General features: G+C 44.7%; 1 protein-coding gene across 1 annotated transcript in view; it reads left to right on the top strand.

Moving 5' to 3' along the window:
• LOC137369737 (cadherin-2-like) overlaps positions 1-20,939 on the top strand; it is a 192,167-nt gene extending 171,228 nt beyond the window's left edge. Inside the window, exons 13-16 of the mRNA XM_068031127.1 lie at positions 1,151-1,384; positions 3,424-3,563; positions 3,693-3,857; positions 19,559-20,939. Coding sequence (XP_067887228.1) covers positions 1,151-1,384; positions 3,424-3,563; positions 3,693-3,857; positions 19,559-19,768 — 749 coding nt within the window. The 3' untranslated portion in view covers positions 19,769-20,939. The remainder of the gene's footprint in view (positions 1-1,150; positions 1,385-3,423; positions 3,564-3,692; positions 3,858-19,558) is intronic.
• The last annotated feature ends 346 nt before the right edge of the window (positions 20,940-21,285 follow it).

Raw genomic sequence — 21,285 nt, 5'->3', positions numbered from 1 at the left:
CCAAGGACTGATCCTTGTGGTGCCCCACTAGTAACAACCTGCCATGCTGAGAATGACCCATTTATTCCTACTCTCTGCTTTCTGCCTGTTAACCAATTCTCAATCCATACCAGTATATTACCCCCAATCCCATGTGCTCTAATTTTGTTTGCTAACCTCCTGTGTGGGACCTTATCAATATCCTCAAACACCAACAGGTTTGTCAACCATGATTTTCCTTTCACAAATCCACGTTGACTCTGCCAAATCATATTTTCCAAGTGTCCAGTTATCTCATCCTTTATCATGGATTCTAACATTTAGGAGTTCTAGGAGTGTGATTAAGTGAATAGGTTGTTAAAATCAATGTAGTGGTGCGTGTCTGTTATATTAAAATAAAAATGCATACTGAATGTTAAGTAGTATATGCTTGTGGAGCCCTCATCTATGCCTTTCTTACCTCCAGACTCCAAGCCAATGCTTTGTTAGCTGGTCTCCCATTTACTGCCCTCCACAGCCTTGAACTCCACAAAACTCATGTTTGTATTCTAACTTGCACAAAGTCCCATTCACCCAACACCCCTGTGTTTGCCGACCTACGTTGACTCACAGTCTGACACCATCTCAATTCTAAAATTCTCACCCTTTTTTTTGTTTTCAAATCCCTCATGACATCTCCCTCTCCCTATCTCTGTAACCTCCTCCAGCCCTACAACCATTAGATCTCTGCACTCTAATTCTGGCCTCTTGCACATCCCTGATTTTAATCGCTCCACCATTAGCGGCTGTGCCTTCAGCTGCCTGGGCCCTAAGCTCTGGAATTCCCTCCCGAAACCTCTCCACCTCTCTCCTCCCTTTTTAAGAGGCTTGTTAAAAACCTGCCTCTGTGACCAGGTTTTTGGGCACCTGTCCTGATATCTCCTTACGTGGCTCGGGGTCAAACTTGGTTTAATTATGCTCCTGTGAAGCACTTTGGGATACTTTAATATGTTTAAGGCACTATATGCTAATGTAACAATTAAGATAATTTTACAATTTATAATTCTCACTTTTTCGAAGTGCTCTGCATGGGCTCGTTTACAACGCATAGTTTAGTGAAGCAAAACCACTCGAGTATTCATTATACAGATATATTTTTTGGGTTTCTCATAACTCACTTATTTTTATTCAGGAGATTATGCCCAGTTGAGTTTGAAGATTGGAATCCTTGATGATGGCATCTATGAAGTTCCGATAATGATTATGGACTCGGGAAATCCTCCCCTGTCCGCCACATCTCTCCTTCTGGTCAAGGTCTGTCCGTGTGACGAAAATGGCGACTGCACTTCTGTTGAAGCTATTGTCGCTGCTGGCTTGGGAACTGGGGCCATCATTGCAATCCTCCTCTGCATCATCATCTTGCTTAGTAAGTATCCAGGAACTGTTGTCATTTAGTTGTGTTCGCTGAGTTTGGCTTGCTATCTATTTCATTTGAGTAATGATGTACCTTTAAACCATGCTCTGAGCAGTTAAATGAGGCTTGAATTGGCCACTGTTTATCAATATGGAGGATTCTAGTTTAGTTGTGTGGATGGGGATTGGGTTGTTAGAGTTTATGATCTAATGATGTAGAAACGTAGACAAAGGCCATTCAGCCCCTCGAGTCTGTTCTGCCATTCAACCCAGGGTACAGGAGAGGGTACAGAAGAGGTTTACCAGGATGTTGCCTGGTCTGGAGGGCATTAGCTATAAGGAGAGGTTGGATAAACTGTTTTCACTGGAACGGCGGAGGTGGAGGGGCGACATGATAGAGGTTTGCAAAGTTGAGTGGCATGGACAGAGTGGATAGTCAGAAGCTTTTTCCCAGGGTGGAAGAGTCAGTTACTAGGGGACATAGGTTTAAGGTGAGAGGGGCAAAGTTTAGAGGGGATGTGCGAGGCAAGTTCTTTACACAGAGGGTGGTGAGTGCCTGGAACTTGCTGCCAGGGGAGGTGGCGGAAGCAGGTACGATAGGGACGTTAAAGAGGCATCTTGACAAATACATGAATAAGATGGGAATAGAGGGATACGGACCCCGGAAGTGCAGAAGGTGTTAGTTTAGGCAGGCATCAAGATCGGCACAGGCTTGGAGGGCCGAATGGCCTGTTCCTGTGCTGTACTGTTCTTTGTTCAATCACCCTTCCCAATGTTAATGAATATAGGAAGAGCTGCTGATACATCTCTTGCATCCCCAGGGCCACCTACAGTGTAGTATACAGTGTCCGCTGTGCCTCCGTGGGCAACACACTCGCTTCCAATTCAGAGGGTTGTGAGCTCATGTCCACTCCAGAGTTTTTGGCCAATGCTCTCACTGCAGTACTGAGGGAACACTGCATTGTCAGAGGTGCCATCTTTTGAATAAGCTGTAAAGGCGATGTGCCCTCTGCCCTCTTGGGTGTTTGTAAAAGTTCCAATGGTGCTGTTCTGAAGAAGAGCAGGGGAGTTCTCCCCCCTGTCTTGGCCCATAGTTATCCCTCAACCAACATCACTAAAACAGATTACCTAGTGATTATCACATTGCTGTTTGTGGGATCTTGCCATGTTATTTATTATCTGAATGGCTATAAACCGAGAGGGGAATATGAAGCGAGACCTGGGTGTTCTCGTACACCAGTCGCTGAAGGTAAGCATGCAGGTGCAACAGGCAGTAAAAAAAGGCAAATGGTATGTTGGCCTTCATAGCGAGAGGATTTGAGTACAGGAGCAGGGATGTCTTGCTGCAATTATACAGGGCCTTGGTGAGGCCACACCTGGAATATTGTGTGCAGTTTTGGTCTCCTTATCTGAGGAAGGATGTTCTTGCTATAGAGGGAGTGCAGCAAAGGTTTACCAGACTGATTCCTGGGATGGCGGGACTGACATATGAGGAGAGATTGAGTCGGTTAGGATTATATTGGCTGGAGTTCAGAAAAGTGAGGGGGGATCTCATAGAAACCTATAAAATTTTAACAGGACTTGACAGGATAGATGCAGGAAGGATGTTCCCGATGGTGGGGGAGTCCAGAACCAGGGGTCATAGTCTAAGGATACTGGGTAAACCTTTCAGGACTGAGATGAGAAATTTCTTCACCCAGAGAGTGGTGAGCCTGTGGAATTCGCTACCACAGAAAGCAGTTGAGACCAAAATATTGTATGTTTACAAGAAGGAGTTGGATATAGATCTTGGGGCGAAAGGGATCAGAGTAAGGGGCAAAAGCGGGAACAGGTTCCTGAGTTGGGGATGATCAGCCATGATCATAATGGCGGAGCAGGCTTGAAGGGCTGAATGGCCTACTCCTCCTATTTTCTATGTTTCTATGTGTAAGTTGGCCACTGTGTTTTCCACGTTGCAACAGTGACTACCAAAAAGTGCATCATTGGCTGTAAAATGCTTTAGGCCCTGAGGTTGAAAACGGTGCTGTCTAAATTCAAGTCCATTCTTTCTAGTTCTAGTCTTGCTGTTTGTGATATGGATGAAGAGACGTGACAAGGAGCGTCAGGCTAAGCAGCTGCTGATTGACCCCGAGGATGACGTCCGGGATAACATACTGAAATATGACGAGGAAGGAGGTGGAGAAGAGGATCAGGTGAGATATGGTGAAGGGTTTTGGAGAGAGGTGGTGCCGAGAGTTGGGTTACGAGAAGAACGAATGAAGTTTTTCAACACTTTGTCCACTCAGAAGAAATGCTCAATAAGATGCTATTTGTGTCCACAGGACTATGACCTCAGCCAGCTTCAGCAGCCCGATGCTGTGGAGCCCGATTCGATAAAGCCAATGGGAATCCGACGAGTGGACGAACGACCTATCCACGCTGAACCTCAGTATCCAGTCCGGTCAGCCGCTCCTCACCCTGGTGACATTGGAGACTTCATCAATGAGGTGAATTAGACTCTGGTACCTTTTACACTGAAGCAAAATGTAATCAACACAAAAGAGTATTGTGTCCAGTTTTGGGCACAGTACGTTAGGAAGAATGTCAAGGCCCTCGGAGAGGTGCTGAGGAGATTTACCAGGGATGAGGGACTTCAGCTCCGTAGACAGACTTGAGAAGCAGGGCAGGTTATGGGGAGATTGAGGGAGATCGAGGGAGTGCTGTACTGTCGCTTGTGCCATCCTTTTAGATGTGTTCCTAAAGTGAGGCCATGTCTTCCCTCTCAAGTGGATGCACAAGATCCGACAGCAATATTTCAGAACAGAGCCAGGGGAGTTCTCCCGTGGTGTCCTGGCCAATATTTATCCCTCAACCAGCACCGGAAAATCACATTGCTGTTTGTGGGGGCTTGCTGTCCGCACACTGGCTGCTGTGTTTTCTACATGACAACGGTGACCGCATTTCGATAAAGTACGTCATTGGCTGTAAAGTGCTTTGGAATGTCCTGCGATCATGAAAGGCGCTACGTAAATGCAAGTTCTTTCTGTAAACTGTACATTAAAACTTCCTTTTTATGTATCGAGTCTTTGTGCTCTGCAATACCATGATTTTGTGCACTGTCATTCCATGAATGGAATTGTATTTGTGATGTTGATGCAGGTGAACTATGAACTATTTGAACTATGAACTATTTTTTTTGGGTGAGCTGAATGGGAGTCTGTTATAAACAGTAGGCTTATTCTCACCAAAGGTTTACAACCCAATGCATTTGCCCCTTTTGGAATATATCATCTTTGTTTACAAATCCCTCCGTGGCCTCGCTCCTCCCTAATCTCTGTAGCCTCATCCAGCCCGACAGCCCTCCGAGATAGCTCCTCCAGTTCTGGCCTCTTGCACTTGCCTGATTTTAATCGCTCCACCATTGGTGGCCATGCCTTCAGCTGCTGAGGCCCTAAGCTCTGGAATTGCCTCCCTGAACCCCTCCCCTCGCCTCCTTTTAAGACACTCCTTTTAAAACCTGCCTCTTTGGCCAAGCTTTTAGTCACCTGTCCCTAATAGTCTCTTAAGTGGCTTGATGTAAAATTTTGTTTGATAACGTTCCTGTGAAGCCCCTTGGGATGTCTCACTATGCTGAAGGCACCAAGTTGTCCCACCTGCAGCCTTGACTGTGATAAAGGAGTAAACTCTTTTCTTGAGCAAGAAGTATTACTAGAGGTCAAGACTGTTGTCAGGTTTTAACCTGTCGTAACAGTTTTGCACCACAGGAAGCATTATAAGCTTTTGCGAGAAACATCTTGTGGCAAGTCCGTAATTAAGGTTGATAAATATGAAATAGTTACTAATAAATCAAAAAGGGGAGTTCAGGAGAAACTACTTTACCCAAAGAGTTGTTAGATTGTGGTTGAGGTGAACAGATGCTTTTAAGGAGAAGCCAGATAAGCACATAAAGGAGAAAGAAATGGAAGGAGATGCTGATAGGGTGAAAAGTGGCTTGTGTGGAGCAGAAACATCAGCACAAACCCATTGGGCTGAATGGCCTGTTTCTGTGCTGTAAATTCAACGCAGTACCTCCTCCAATTTCATTTCCCCATCGGCTTTTTCCAAGCGCAGTATAACATTTGGATTTGCTAATTTAGCATCAGGGATTGATTTCAAATTGAGCTGTTGCAGTTTAAAAACCCCTCTTAAATCATTTTTGGATTTCACAATAGACGCGACCTTTTTGAGTTAATGAAGATTCCCACGGCCGGGGAGAGTTCTTTAATAAAACGCAAGTTGAGATGCTTTTCCAGTGGGTAGTTAACACTTGCACGCAACCGATTTATGTTGGGCGTGGGGTTCATGTGGAATAATTAGCCTTGCCTTTATTGATGCTTTTAAAATGTTTCATTCACGGAATTCACAATGTGTGTGTATTGATCTGCAGTGTGGTGGGGACAATAATGGATACAGGGTGGAGAAGCAAGTTCACAAGAAAAGTCCTTCAGCATCCAAAATAATATCGGATGGGATGAGTTTTTTTAAAGGATTTAACCAATTAAAGTGGATGTGGTTTTAAACTGCAGCTGAAAGTTGACCTGCTCTAATCCCATTCTCAACGGACAGTTGAAGTTCAATCTTTGTATTTAAAAGCATGAAACTTGTAAATTGCTTCTGCTCCATCCTTATTCAGATTAATTTAGTTCCATGTAGACCATTGGTCAAGCTGCAACCTCTCCACGGAGTGCTTGGTGGTTGCTGATTAATAGAGGTGTGAGTGTGTAGAGAACGGAAGTTAATTTTCTTATTAAATTGTTGGCGTGGGAGTGATGAACTCCAGAATTGCATCATTCCCAAATACTCCAAGGCGCACTACTCCGAGGCACAGGCTGCATATGTCTGCAGGGCAATGCAGCACTGAAGCAAGGTGAACTGATTCTGTTGATGACTGTAATTATATTTATTTTTAAACCATTCCTATATAGTTAAACCCATTGAGCATTCTGTTTCTCTTTTGGTCCTGTGATGTGGGACAGAGCTGGTGCCGCCTTTTTGTTTAAATTTAATATTCTAATTAGCGGGAGAGAATCAATGCAAAACATTACAATTGCGTTAGATTAAGTTGGGAACATTTTCAGATTTTTTTTTTCCCGGAAGGACGTTGTGGCATTAGTGAGCGCAGAAAAGATAGACAAGAATGGTCCCAGGGATGAGGGACTTCAGTTATGTAGACAGATTGGAGAAGCTAGCGTCCTTCTAGGAAGAGGTTAAGAGATTTGATAGAGGTGTTCAAAATTATGACTGGTCTGGACAGAGTAGATGGGGAGAAACTGTTCCTAGTGGAGGAAGGATCTAGAACCAGAAGACACCAATTTAAGGTGATTGGCAAAAGAAGCAATGGTGCCATGAGGAAAAACTTGTTCATGCAGCAAGTGGTTAGGATCTGGAATGCACTGCCCGAGCGTGTGGTGGAGGCGGATTCAATGGAGGCTTCCAGGAGAACCATTCTCCCTTCTCCAGTCTCCGTATGACTCCAGTCCCTCATCCCCAGTACTGTTCTCGTAAATCTATAGCACCATTTAACATATTAAAACATTCCAATGTGCCCCATCTAGCATCGGAGTTTGACACTTCGCCTCGGCAAGCAATACGGCTTGCTTGGATTATTATGCGTCAAAGAGCATGTTCATTTGACCTGAATGCAATGCGTTGTGCTTGCTGTATGGCACTGAGTGGAAAATATCTAATCTTCCACTTTAATAATTGAAGTAAATAATTATGGCGACGCATTTCCAAAGTCACGAATATGAAGCGTGTGAAGGATTGAAACATTTAATGGTGCTGTCTTAAAAGGACACTGAAAGATGGACAAATTATCAGTCGGTATTTGATATGTAGTTTAAATAGCAGCTTTGAGCAAATGAAATTCTCACAGCTCCATAATGAACAACTTAATCAAAAGGGAAACTGGTTTTCTGCTTGTCTAGTTAGATGGAATATTTAGAGCAATTGAGAATAGATGGTGAAAGGAAGTGATGAATGTTTTTCTGGGCAATCCTTTCCAGCAGTTCATGCTGAAATATACTTTGTAACTAGCATCGACAGAAAAAGATTGCATTTCTATGGCACCTTTCATGGCCTCAGTATGTCCAAAAGAGTGGCCAGTGAAGTACTTTTGCAGTGTAGTAACTTGTAATGTAGGAAACGAGGCAGCCAATTTGTTTGCAGCAGGTTCCCACAAACCGCAATATGATAATGACCAGAATTTCTCTTCCATGATGATTTTGAGTGATAAATATTGCCTAGGACACTGGGGAAACACCCCTGCTCTTCAAACTATTGCCAGGGGATCTTTTACACCCACCTAAGAGGAAAGACGGGGTCTCAATTTAACATCTCCCCCCCCCCCCCCCCCCCCCCCCCCAAAAGAGAGCACCTCTGACACAGCAGCTCTCCCTCCGATATTTGCATTCAAGCCTCTGGAGTGGGACTTGAACCCACAACCGCCTGACTCGGGTGAGAGAGATACGCACTGAACCAGAGCTGAATCAAGTCAACCCTTGTATTGCTACTTAGAGCATTTACCTAGAATTATGAAGTATTTACAGTACCAAAACAGACCATTTGGCCCAACGTGCCTGTGTTTATGCTCCACACGAGCCTCCTCCTATTCCTCTTCATTTCACCCTATCAGCATATTTTTTTCATTATTCGTTCCTGGGATGTGAGCGTTGTTGGCCAGGCCAGCATTTATTGCCCATCCCTAATTGCCCTTGAGAAGGTGGTGGTGAGCTGCCTTGAACTGCTACAGTCCATGTGGGGTAGGTGCACCCACAGTGCTGTTATGAAGGGAGTTCCAGGATCTTGACCGAGTGACCGTGAAGGAATGGTGATATAGATCCAAGTCAGGATGGTGTGTGGCTTGAAGGGGAACTTGCAGGTGGTGGTATGCCCATGCATCTGCTGCCCTTGTCCTTCTAGGTGGTAGAGGTCGTGGGTTTGGAAGGTGCTGTCTAAGGATCCTTGGTGTGTTGCTGCTGTGCATCTTATAGATGGTACGCACTGCTGCCACTGTGCATCATTGGTGAAGGGAGTAAATGTTTGTGGATGAGGTTCCAATCAAGCGGGCTGCTTTGTCCTGGATGGTGTTGAGCTTCTTGAGTGTTGTTTGAGCTGCACCCATCCAGGCAAGTGGAGAGTATTCCATCACACTCCTGACTTGTGCCTTGTAGATGGTGGACAGGTTTTGGGGAGTCAGGAGGTAAGTTACTCGCCACAGAATTCCCAGCCTCTGACCTGCTCTTGTAGCCATGGTATTTATATGGCTGGTCCAGTTCAGTTTCTAGTCAATGGTAACAACAAGGATGTTGATAGTGGGAGATTCAACGAGGCGAATGCTGTTAAATGTCATAGGGAAATGGTTGAATTTTCTCGTTGGTCGTTGTCTAGCACTTGTGTGGCACGAGTGTTACTTGCCACTTATCAGCCCAAACCTGAATGTTGTCCAGGTCTTGCTGCATATGGACACGGGCTGCTTCACTACCTGAGGAGTCGGGAATGGTGCTGAACATTGTGCAATCGTTAGTGGACCTTATGACCTTATGATGGAGTGAAGGTCATTGAAGCAGCTGAAGATGGCTGGGCCTAGGACACTATCCTGAGGAACTCCTGCAGTGATGTCCTGGATCTGAGATGACTGACCTCCAACAACCACAACCATATTCCTTTGTGCTAGGTATGATTCCAACCAGCGGAGAGTTTCCCTTCTATTCCCACTGACCTCAAATATGTTGGGGCTCCTTGATGCCATACTTGGATGTCAAGGGCAGTCGCTATCACCTCCCCTCTGAAATTCAGCTCTTGCACATTTGGACCAAGGCTGCAGTGAGTTCAGGAGCCGAGTGGCCCTGGCGGAACCTGGTGAAACCTAATATGAACAGACAATCCTTTTTGGAATAAAGGGCGCTTATCAAGACCCCCAAATAACCAGCATGGTAAAATATACAAGAGGCTCTCTGAAACCACCGATGCTCACAAATTCCAAACTACCGATAGCTTTCAAAACGCCAAGCACTTTTCACAACTGAAAACAAGGGGATATAGCCTGTCACAAAGCTGCTGTCTCTGGAACTTTTATGAAGTCAGGGTCACCGAGGCTTGGACTTTGCTTCCTTGGACTTTGCTTCCTTTCTGCCCCACTCCCAAAATTTTCCTGGTCTCCTCACTTTTGTGAGGTTACTGTAATTAGGGTCTTAATTCCTGCTCACCACAACATGGGTTGAGAGTAAACATCTCCATGGATGTAAAGTGATGCTGAGCCACAGAAACCAGCAGAGTCTCATCACCCAATCTGTGTTGAATACAACCACCATTGACCCCAGTCCTACCAAGTTATGGAATAGGGAGGTAATAAACCCCTCCGGAATCCCACTCCTGGTTAAAAACCTGTCCTTTTTACATAGTAAAACTCCGAGTTGCAGGGAGCATAATTGAACAGAACTTGAAACTGAACAACAGAAGATGAGAGATCTGGGCGTACAGGTCCACAGGTCACTGAAAGTGGCAACGCAGGTGGATAAGGTAGTCAAGAAGGCATACGGCATACTTGTCTTCATCGGTCGGGGCATAGAGTATAAAAATTGGCAAGTCATGTTGCAGCTGTACAGAACCTTAGTTCGGCCACACTTAGAATATTGCGTGCAATTCTGGTCGCCACACTACCAGAAGGACGTGGAGGCTTTGGAGAGGGTAGAGGAGGTTTACCAGGATGTTGCCTGGTCTGGAGGGCATTAGCTATGAGGAGAGGTTGGAAAAACTCAGATTGTTTTCACTGGAATGACGGAGGTGGAGGGGCGACATGATAGAGGTTTACAAAGTTATGAGCGGCATGGACAGAGTGGATAGCCAGAAGCTTTTTCCCAGGGTGGAAGAGTCGGTTACTAGGGGACATAGGTTTATGGTGCAAGGGGCAAAGTTTAGAGGGGATGTGCGAGGCAAGTTTCTTTTACACAGAGGGTGGTGAGTGCCTGGAACTTGCTGCCAGGGGAGGTGGTGGAAGCAGATACGATCACGACGTTTAAGAGACATCTTGACAAATACATGAATAGGAAGGGAATAGAGGGATATGGGCCCCGGAAGTGCAGAAGGTGTTAGTTTCGGCAGGCATCGAGATCGGCGCAGGCCTGGAGGGCCGAATGGCCTGTTCCTGTGCTGTATTGTTCTTTGGTGATCAAAAGCTTGATTAGAGGTTTTAACAAGCCTCCTGAAGGAGGAAGGTGAGGCAGGGAGCTTTCGGGAGGGAATCGCAGAGCTTGGGGGCAAGAAAGACCACTAATGATGGAGTGATGGAAATCTGGGGTGCGCAAGAGGCCAGAATTAGAGGAGCGCAGAGATCTGAGGATTGTAGGGCTGGAGGAGATTGCAGAGATAGAGAGAGATTTGAAAATGTAGATGTGAAATTTCAAATGGAGGTGTTGCTTAACCGGGAGCCAGTGTAGGTCAGTGAGCACAGGGGTATGAGGTGACTGGGACTTGCTGTGGGTGAGGACTCGGGTAGCAAAGTTTTGGGTAAGATGCAGGTTATAGAGGATGAAAGATAGGAGGCTGGCCCGGAGAGTATTGGAATAGGTGTATGTATCTGTGTGGCCAGTGTCATACAGCATAGGGCGAGGTCATTTTCCCCCCCCCCCCCCCCCCCCCCATCGTGTCTGTGCTTACCATTTGATCCAATTAGTCCCACTCCCCTAGTCTTGTAGCCTTGCAAACTTCTGTTGAAGTATTTATCCAATACCATTTTAAATTTGCTATTGAATCTGCTTTCACCCTTTCAGGCAGTGCATTCCAGATCACCAGTCATCTGGGTTCTATATTAAAAATAAATCCTTATCTCCCCTCTGGTTCTTTTGTCAGTTGCCTTAAATCTGTGTACTCTGTTTACCAAACAGACTAATACTGGTAACACTTTCTCCTTTTATTTACTCTTTCAAAGTCTCTTGTAATCTTGGACCCCTCTATTAAATCTCCCCTTAACCCCCTCTGCTCTCAGGAGAACAGTCCCAGCTTCTCAAGTCTCTCGGCGTAACTGAAGTCCCTCGTCCCTGGCACCATTCTGGTAAATCTCCTCTGCATCCTCTCCAAGGCCTTTACTTCCTTCCCAAAGTGCAGCGGGCAGATTTCGACACAATACTCTAGCTGGAGCCTAACCTGTGTTTTGTAAAGGTTCAATATCATTTCCTTGTGCATAATTCTTTCTCTCCCCCCAGACCTTTATTTTTAAATCATGTGTGTACAACTGTATTCTTTGAGGTTGCTCTCCTTAGAGCAGGAGATTTGATAGAGGTGTTCAAAATCGTGACCAGTTTAGATAGAGTAAATGAAGAGAAACTGTTTCCAGTGGTTGGAGGGCACAGATTTAAGGTGATTGGCAAAAGAACCAAAGGTGACATGAGGAAGAATATTTTCACACAGCGAGTGGTTAGGATTTGTAATGTACTGCCCTGATAGAGTGGTGGATATAGATTCAATAGTAGCTTTCAAAAGGGAATTAGATCATTACTTGAAGGAGGAAAACATTGCAATAATGTGGGGAAAGGGCAGGTGGGAGGGACTAATCAGATTGTTCATGGAAAGAGCCAGTCTGGAGTCGATGGGCTGAATGGCCTACTGTGCTGTACTATTCCATGATATTCCTTGTACTATAGCTGATGAGCTTTGTCCTTTATCCTGTTATATTTTTTATCATCCACTTGTTTTGCTAAAAGGGGAGGGGGGAAATAACAAAGTTCAGAGGTTATTATCCGGTTGCTTTTAAACGCGAGAAAATCGGATGTGCTGCACTTTCTAAATGGCTTTATGCCATTATCCCTCACTCTACCTTTTGTTACCACTTTATTCAGCTGGGAGGTTTCAATCAATGCTGCTATCGCAGATGCTTTTTAATGACCCTTAATGTTCACTTTGATATTGATTCTGCAGTTCAGTGGTAACTGAAACCACCTCTGCTGTTCAGAAAATGTGTACATGATTTCTTGGTATTTCGAAACAAAAAATGTTCTCTTAAAAGCCAAACCGGAATCAAGTCTGTGCATTAGACGTGTACATGTTACTCAGAGCCACTTAATGGGTTTGATTTGTTTTGGGCACTCAAGTGCACTGCACTTATTGCTGGAGTCCTCACAGATTTTGCCTCTAGATGGACTAAATTCCCTACGGTAAGTGTGGTCTTACCGTACAGAACTGTATACAGTCCTGGTCCCCGAATTACAAAATAATTAAAAGGAGGCAAGATAAACATGTGAGATAAAGGAATAGAAGGTTATGGTGATGGGGTGAGATGAAGTAGGATGGAATGAGCCTCGTGTGAAGCATCAACACCAGCATGAACCTGTTGGGCTGAATGGCCTATTTCTGTGCTGTAAATACCATATAGTTGCTCCTGTGGGGACGCTGTTTTGGGAAACGGCCAGATCAGTCCAGAGACGATGTACCTGAATGCCCCAGGAAAGACTACTGCCAGTACAGAAAGCTCCAGAGAAAACAGCACTAAGTGGCATTACAAGAGTGAACAGTCCCCTCACTCACTCCAATTAACTGGTGAGGCCTTCACACAGCCCAGATACTAAACTGCACTCCCAATTGGCCAGACCTATTTAACAATGGGTGCAGCACCGTCAGCAGACTCCAGGGTCAATACTGCAGAATCCTGCAAGTGACCAGGATGATGCAGTCAATATACTTCACAAACTGTTCTGTAACAACTAAAGCCTAAGATGGTAACTCAGAAATTCAAGAGTCCATTTGAAAATTATTACACTCAAATTGTCCAGCATTGCTATAGATCATAAAGGCAGAACAATCTTACAGCACAGAAGTCGGCCATTCGTTCCATCGTGCCTGTGCCGGCTCTTTGAGAGTTATCCAGTTAGTCTTGCTCCTTCCCTGTAGTCCTTCAGATTTCTCCTTTTTCAGGTATTTATCTGATTTCCCTTTTGAAAGTTACTATTGAATCTGTTTCCACCACCCCCGCAGGCAGCACATTCCAGATCACAACAATTTGCAAATCTAAAAAACGATTCTCCCCATCTCCACACTTCTGTTTTTTTGCCAATTATCTGATTACCAACCCTCCAACCAACGGAAACAGTTTCTCCTTTATTTACTCTATCAAAACCCTTCATAATTTCAAATGTGCAAGAAATACTTTAAGTGTTAGTGGTTTGGTAATTGATTAGTTAATTGGATAACGGTTCTCCAGCCCCTGATTCACGAACAGTTTATGGTATAATGCTCACAACAGCAGTAACTTGCATTTTTTTTTTTAAATGGCGCCGTTAACATAGTAAAACGTCCCAAGGCGCTTCACAGGAGCGCTGATGGACGATATTTGACAGAGTCACGTGAGATTAGGACCGGTGACCTAAAGGTGGTCAAAGAAGTAGGTTTAAAGGAGCGTTTTGGAGGTAAGAGGTGGGGAGGCGGAGAGGTTTAGGGAAGGAATTCCAGAGCTTGGGGCCCAGGCAGCTGAAAGCACGGCCACCAATGGCAAAGTGATTAAAATAGGACGTGCAAAGCGGCCAGAATTGGAGAAGTGCAGAGATTTTTCAGGGTGGTAGAGGTGGAGGAAGTTGAAAATGGGGAAGGGTGAGGCTGTGGGCAGATTCATGTTTCTAACCTTTCCAGCCTAAAGTAAACACCCAGTAAGGGTGCCCGCTGTGCTTTCATTCCCAAGGTATCTGCACTCTTCCATTTCTGGTCTCTTGGACACACCCCACTCCCTTCCCCCTGGAATTTCCTCTCTAAACCCCTCTGGCTCGCTACAGCTCTCTCCTCCTTTTAAGAAGCTCGTTAAAACCTGCCACCTGTCCTGATGACTACTTTTCTCATTCGTTACCAATTTTTGCAATTCTCTGGAGCAGCTTTTTTTTTATAGATACAGCACTGAAACAGGCCCTTCGGCCCACCGAATCTGTGCCGACCAACAACCACCCATTTATACTAACCCTACAGTAATCCCATATGCCCTACCACCTACCTACACTAGGGGCAATTTATAACAGCCAATTTACCTATTGCCTGCAAGTCTTTATTTATCTATAAATAAATAAATAACATCCAGAATAAATGGAACTTGAACAGTCTGTAAGTCCAGCAGTCCTTAGCAGAAACTGTAGTCTTGAAGTCCTTGCTGGTCTAAGTTCACTGTAGTTGGCTTACTTTGCTCAGGGCTCCAAAAGGCAGGATTGCTTGTTCATTCTTTTCCCCTGGTTGCTGGCTGTAAGTGGTCTGTAGGCTTGGACTTTTTTTTTTCTCCCCCTGCTGTGCCAAAGGTGCTAAAGAAATTTGCCCAGAAAATACAAACCACAAAATGAGTGGGCTTCTAAAGACCTCCACCCAAGGTACATGCTGTACTTCATACTTGGAGAATTGGGACCCTGAAGAAGTATGGAGTTGCTGGAGCAGTTAGTGAGACGGATGGATTCTTAAACCTTTCTCTTCACATGGAAACAGACACTAACACAGATGCTGATAATCCACAATTATCCTACGCGACAGATGCTGTTCCATACAGCATGTATTCTGTAACTAGAGCAATTGCAGTTCATATGCAACTTGATATATCTTTGTCCTTGGGATGTGGGCGTGGCTGGCTAGGCCAGCATTTATTGCCCATCCCTAATTGCCCCTGAGAAAGTGGTGGTGAGCTGCCTCCTTGAACCGCTGCAGTCCGTGTGGGGCAGGTACACCCACAGTGCTGTTAGGAAGGGAGTTTCCAGGATTTTGACCCAGCGACAGTGAAGGAACAGCGATATAGTTCCAAGTCAGGATGGTGTGTGACTTGGAGGGGAACCTGCAGGTAGTGGTGTTCCCATGCATCTGCTGCCCTTGTCCTCCTCCGATGGTAGAGGTCATGGGTTTGGAAGGAGCCTTGGTGCATTGCTGCAGTTCATCTTGTAGATGGTACACACTGCTGCTACTGCTTCTGTGGTGGAGGGAGGGAGTGAATGTTGAAGGTGGCGAATGGGAGGCCAATCAAGTGGGCTGTTTTGTCCTGAATGGTGTTGAGGTTTTGTGGAGCTGCACTCATCCAGGCAAGTGGAGAGTATTCCAACACATTCCTGAGTTGTGTACTATGGTTGATGGGTTTGGGGGAGTCAGGAGATGAGTCACTCATCACAGAATCGAGCCTATGACCTATTCTTCTAGCCATAGTATTTATGCTGGACCAGTTGAGTTTCTGGTCAGTGGTGACCCCAGGATATTGCTGTTGAACGTCATGGAGATGGTTAGATTTTCTCATTGGACATGGTCATTGCCCAGCACTTTTGTGGCACGAATGTTACTTGCCACGTATCAGCCCAAGTCTGAATGTTGTCTGGGTCTTTCTGCATTTCCACACTGACTGTTTCACTATGAGTAGTTGCAAATGTTGCTGAATATTGTGCAACCATCAGTGAACATCCCCACTTCTGACCTTTTTATGATAGAGGAAAGGTCATTGATGTAGCAGTTGAAGATGGTTGGGCCTAGGACACTATCTTGAACTCCTGCAGCAATGTCCTGGGGCTGTGATGATAGACCTCCAACAACCACAACCATCTTTCTTTGTGCTAGGTATGACTCCAAGCAGTGGAGAGTTTCCCTCTGATTCCCACTGACTCCAATTTTGCTACAGCTGCTTGATGCCATACTCTGTCAAATGCTGCCTTGGTGTCAAACGCAGTCACTCTCGCCTCAGGAATTCAGCTCTTTTTTTTTTGTCCATGTTTGGACCAAGGCTGTAATGAGGTCATGAGCCTGGCGGAACCCAAACATTGGTGAGCAGGTTATTACTGTATAAGTGCCATTTGATACTGTTGACGACACCTTCCATCACTTTGCTGCTGATTGAGAGTAGACTCATAGGATGGCAACTGGCCAGATTGTTTTTTGTGCACTTGACATACTTGGGCAGTTTTCCATGTTGTTGGGTAGATGCCAGTGTTGTTGTAGCTGTACTGGAACAGCTTGGCTAGGGGCATGGTAAGTTCTGGAGCACAAGCCTTCAGTGCTATAGGCTTGATGTTGGCAGATCCCATAGCCTTTGCAGTATCCAGTACTTTCAGCTGCTTAGTACCACATGCATTTAACTTGCATTTTTATAGCGCCTATCAAGACCTCAGTATATCTGAGCTTTACAGCCAATTAAGTGACAGAATCAGAGCACAGAAGGAGGCCATATGGTCCTTTCATGTCTGCACTGGCTCTCCTAGTGTCAATTCCTGTGAAGAAGGAATTTTCCTCCACACAAGATCAGGGGGCAGGTTGTTCAACCTTGCCGGTCTAAGAGCGAAGTCCAAAGTACGGAAAGTCCTCATCAGGGAACTCCTCTTTGCTGATGCTGCTTTAACATCTCACACTGAAGAGTGCCTGCAGAGTCTCATCGACAGGTTTGCGGCTGCCTGCAATGAATTTGGCCTAACCATCAACCTCAAGAAAACGAACATCATGGGGCAGGACGTCAGTGATGCTCCATCCATCAATATTGGCGACCACGCTCTGGAAGTGGTTCAAGAGTTCACCTACCTAGGCTCAACTATCACCAGTAACCTGTCTCTAGATGCAGAAATCAACAAGCGCATGGGTAAGGCTTCCACTGCTATGTCCAGACTGGCCAAGAGAGTGTGGGGAAAATGGCGCACTGACACGGAACACAAAAGTCCGAGTGCATCAGGCCTGTGTCCTCAGTACCTTGCTCTATGGCAGCGAGGCCTGGACAACGTATGCCAGCCAAGAGCGACGTCTCAATTCATTCCATCTTCGCTGCCTCCGGAGAATACTTGGCATCAGGTGGCAGGACCGTATCTCCAACACAAGTCCTCGAGGTGGCCAACATCCCCAGCTTATACACACTACTGAGTCGGCAGCGCTTGAGATGGCTTGGCCATGTGAGCCGCATGGAAGATGGCAGGATCCCCAAAGACACATTGTACATCGAGCTCACCACTGGTATCAGACCCACCGGCCGTCCATGTCTCCGCTTTAAAGATGTCTGCAAACGCGACATGAAATCCTGTGACATTGATCACAAGTCGTGGGAGTCAGTTGCCAGCGTTCGCCAGAGCTGGCGGGCAGCCATAAAGACGGGGCTAAAATGTGGCGAGTCGAAGAGACTTAGTAGTTGGCAGGAAAAAAGACAGAAGCGCAAGGGGAGAGCCAACTGTGCAACAGCCCCAACAAACAAATTTCTCTGCAGCACCTGTGGAAGAGCCTGTCACTCCAGAATTGGCCTTTATAGCCACTCCAGGCGCTGCTTCACAAACCACTGACCACCTCCAGGGGCGTATCCATAGTCTCTCGAGATAAGGAGGCCCAAAAGAAAGAATGTCTGCACTGGCTCTCCTAGTGTCACTCCCTTCCCTTCTCTCTGTAGCCTAGCACTCTTCCTTTTCAGATAACAGTCCAATTCCCTCTTGAATGCCTCGAATGACCCTACCTCCTTCACACACTCAAGCAGTGAATTCCAGATCCTAACTACTCGCTGTGTGAAGAGGTTTTTTTACTCATGTTGCCATTGCTTCTTTTGCCCATTCCTTTTAAATCTGTGCCCTCTGGTTCTGGATTTTTCCCCCAGTGGGAACAGTTTTTCCCTATCCCCTCTGTCCAGACATCTCCATGATTTTGAAAACCTCTATCAAATTCCCTCTCGACCTTCTGTTCTCCAAGGAAAATAGTCCCAACTTCTGCAATCTGTCTTCATAACTGAAGTTCCTTATCCCTGGAATCATTCTTGTGAATCTTTTCTGCACCCTCTCGAATGTCTTCGTGTCCTTCCTAATGTGCAGCGTCCAGAACTGGACACAATACTCCTGTGTTTTACACAAGTTTAACATAACTTCCTTGTTTTTGTACTCTCTTCCCCTAATAATGAAGCCTAGGTACTGAACGCTTTATTAACTAACTACTTTCTCAACCTGTCCTGCCACCTTCAATTACTTATGCACATATACATCCAGGTCTCTCTCTTTCTGCACCCCCCTTTAGAATTGTGCCCTTTATTTTATATTGTCTCTCCATGTTCTTCCTATAAAAATGAATCACTTCACTTTTCTCTGCATTAAATTTCATCTGCCACTTGTCCACTCTTCCACTAAACTTTGTCTTTTTGAAGTTTAACACTATCCTCACAGTTCTCAATGCTTCCAAGTTTCGTATCATCTGCAAACTTTGAGATTTTCCCTGTATACCAAGGTCTAGGTCATTACTGTATAACAGGAAATACTTTTGAAGTGTAGTAATTGACAGCAGCCAATTTGTGCACAGCAAAGCCCCACAAATATCAGCATTGAGGGGAGGCGGTGGCATGGTGGAAATGTCACTGGATTAGTAATCCAGTAGGCCTAGCCCAATGCTCTGGGGATATGGGTTCGAATCCCACCACAGCAGTTGATGAAATTTGAATTCCTTTAATAAGAAAAATCTGGAATTAAAAAGCTAGCCTAATCACACAATCACAGATGGTACTAATGGTGACCATGAAACCAGTGTCAGATTGTTTTTTTAAAAAAAAAACAACTATCTGGTTCACTAATGTCCTTTTAGGAATGAAATCTGTTGTTCTTACCTGGTCTGGCCTATGTGTGACTCCAGACCCACAGCAATGTGGTTAACTCTTAACTGCCTTCTGAAATGGCCTAGCAAGCAACTCCGTTCAAGGGCAATTAGGGATGGGCAATAATTGCTGGCCTGGCCAGTGACACCCACGTTCCACAAACAAATAAAACAAAAACAGCAATGTGATAATGACCAGATCATCTGTTCTGGTGACGTTTGATTTGGGGGATAAAGATTGACCAGGACATCGGGGAGAACTCCAATTTTCTTCAAAATATTGGCATGGGCTCTTGCATGTCCAGCTAAGATGAAAGCTTCAGTTTAACATTTCATCTGAAAGACGGCACTTCCGGCAGTACAGAACTCCCTCGGGCGCTGAACTATCAGCCCGGGGTGAGCATTCAGGTCACTACAGTGTGGAACTTGAACCCCATGGAATTTTGACTCTGAGGTGGGTCCGCTACCCACTGAGCCCTGTGCGAATCGAAAATGCCAAATGCATGTGTGGCAGTTCTGTTTTGTTGAATGAGTGTTGTATCCCTAAATTGCATCTTAATTTTGAAATGATAAGTGTGACCCAGTAATGCACCACATTTTAATGTGAGCTTTTTTATAATTTTGTTTTTTTTTAAAATTTCAGGGGCTGAAGGCAGCAGACAACGATCCCACAGCGCCACCTTATGACTCGCTGTTGGTGTTTGACTACGAGGGCAGTGGTTCCACAGCAGGATCTTTGAGTTCCCTAAACTCTACAAGTTCTGGCGGAGACCAAGACTATGATTACCTGAATGACTGGGGCCCACGGTTTAAGAAGCTGGCAGACATGTATGGCGGAGGCAGTGACTGCTAGGACCTTTTTTTTTTCTCTGAGCGCAAGTGGGAGTGTTGCAGACCAAGAACTTCGAACCGATTTATTCCCAGCAACAACAAACACACACACACACAAAAAAAAAGGCTAGGCTTTTACTTTTTAGTCAACTGGTGCAAGCGCTTGCTGAAAGCTTCGGTATAGGCTGCAAACTACTTGCGTGAGTCGAATTATCGGTAAACTGACACTGTTTTAAGACAAAATATTGGTAATAAGAGCTCTGTTACACTTGAATTTCAAAGTACAGAAGCACTGAGATTTTGTGCCTTTTTGTACACTTTTTGATCTCCTGAATCATTAGGTTTATGTTATATGCTTTAACAGTACCTGTGACATTTTGAAGTGATGATCTCTTTTCTCTTCCTCCCAAACTGAAACACAGCAGAGGAGTTGGGGAAACAGTTAGACAATGGTGAGCTTTTCTCTGCTTTTAGTTTAAATAAGATGCTAAAGACACCAAATTTCATTTAATTTTTTAAAAATACCGTTTCTGTTAAAGTGGGGAAGGTGAGCAAGTCGTAGATCACGGGTTCCAGTTTTAAAAGTGCTACAGTAAATGGAAGCAGGCTGAGAAATAATTAAAGGTGGTTGCCAACACTTCCTGATTTTTGTAACAGCGCCTTTTATTCATGTTTTTTGAAACCAGATAATTTAATTTCAGCCTCGAACCAATAATTGGTACTAAATTTTTGTTTTTATTTTAAATGCATTGTACAAAATGAAAGTGTACATAATGTTCAGAGACATAGTTGACAGATCAGTTCCAGACCTTCAGAACATGTGTTTAAGAAGTTATTAAAAAAAAAAAAATTTGGGCAAGTCAAATCTTTTTGCATGTTTTTATCTCTTTTGTTCACTACGGAAAGAAGTACTGTTGGAAATGTTTTTGGAGAAAGTGATGTTGACTGGGTTTGAAGACTAGATAGACCATGACGACTATTTTTTTGTTTTGTAATTCTTAACTAGCACAAGTGTTTTACATAATTTGTACCAAATACCAAGAGGGGTAGGGTAGATGCTGGTGGCGCTAAATAAAGAGCAGCTTTTGAACCAGGAGAGAATTGTGGCAATGGCTTTGGCCAGTTTTACTGTGTACCAGAATCGAAACATTACACCTCTAGCCCCGATGTGAATTAAAGGCTACTTTTTTGAATTTTTCGCTGGGTTTTGGCTTTATTTCTTCGTATTTCAAGAATTGTACATTTGTCCTTTTTTTTTTACAGTCCCATAATTATCTGCATCATTTAACTTAATGGTATGTTGTGTGTCAACTTATCCCCCACATTTGTGGGTGGCCTGTTAACTACAAATGATGCACATATTTGTCTGTGTTGCTGAGAAAAGCAACACTCGAGCAGATTCCACATTTTCTGCACATCAGTTATTTTCCTTCCTGGCTAGAATTTCAAATCAAGGTCACATTTCTCAATTCTACAAGGCAGGGAATTGGCTCTTGTGTTTTGTGTTTTAGCTGGAGACACAAATGACCACTCCCTTAT

This window comes from Heterodontus francisci, chromosome 5 (assembly GCF_036365525.1).
Source record: "Heterodontus francisci isolate sHetFra1 chromosome 5, sHetFra1.hap1, whole genome shotgun sequence".
Taxonomy (NCBI): Eukaryota; Metazoa; Chordata; class Chondrichthyes; order Heterodontiformes; family Heterodontidae; genus Heterodontus; species Heterodontus francisci.
This window is presented reverse-complemented; position numbering and strand designations above follow the sequence as displayed.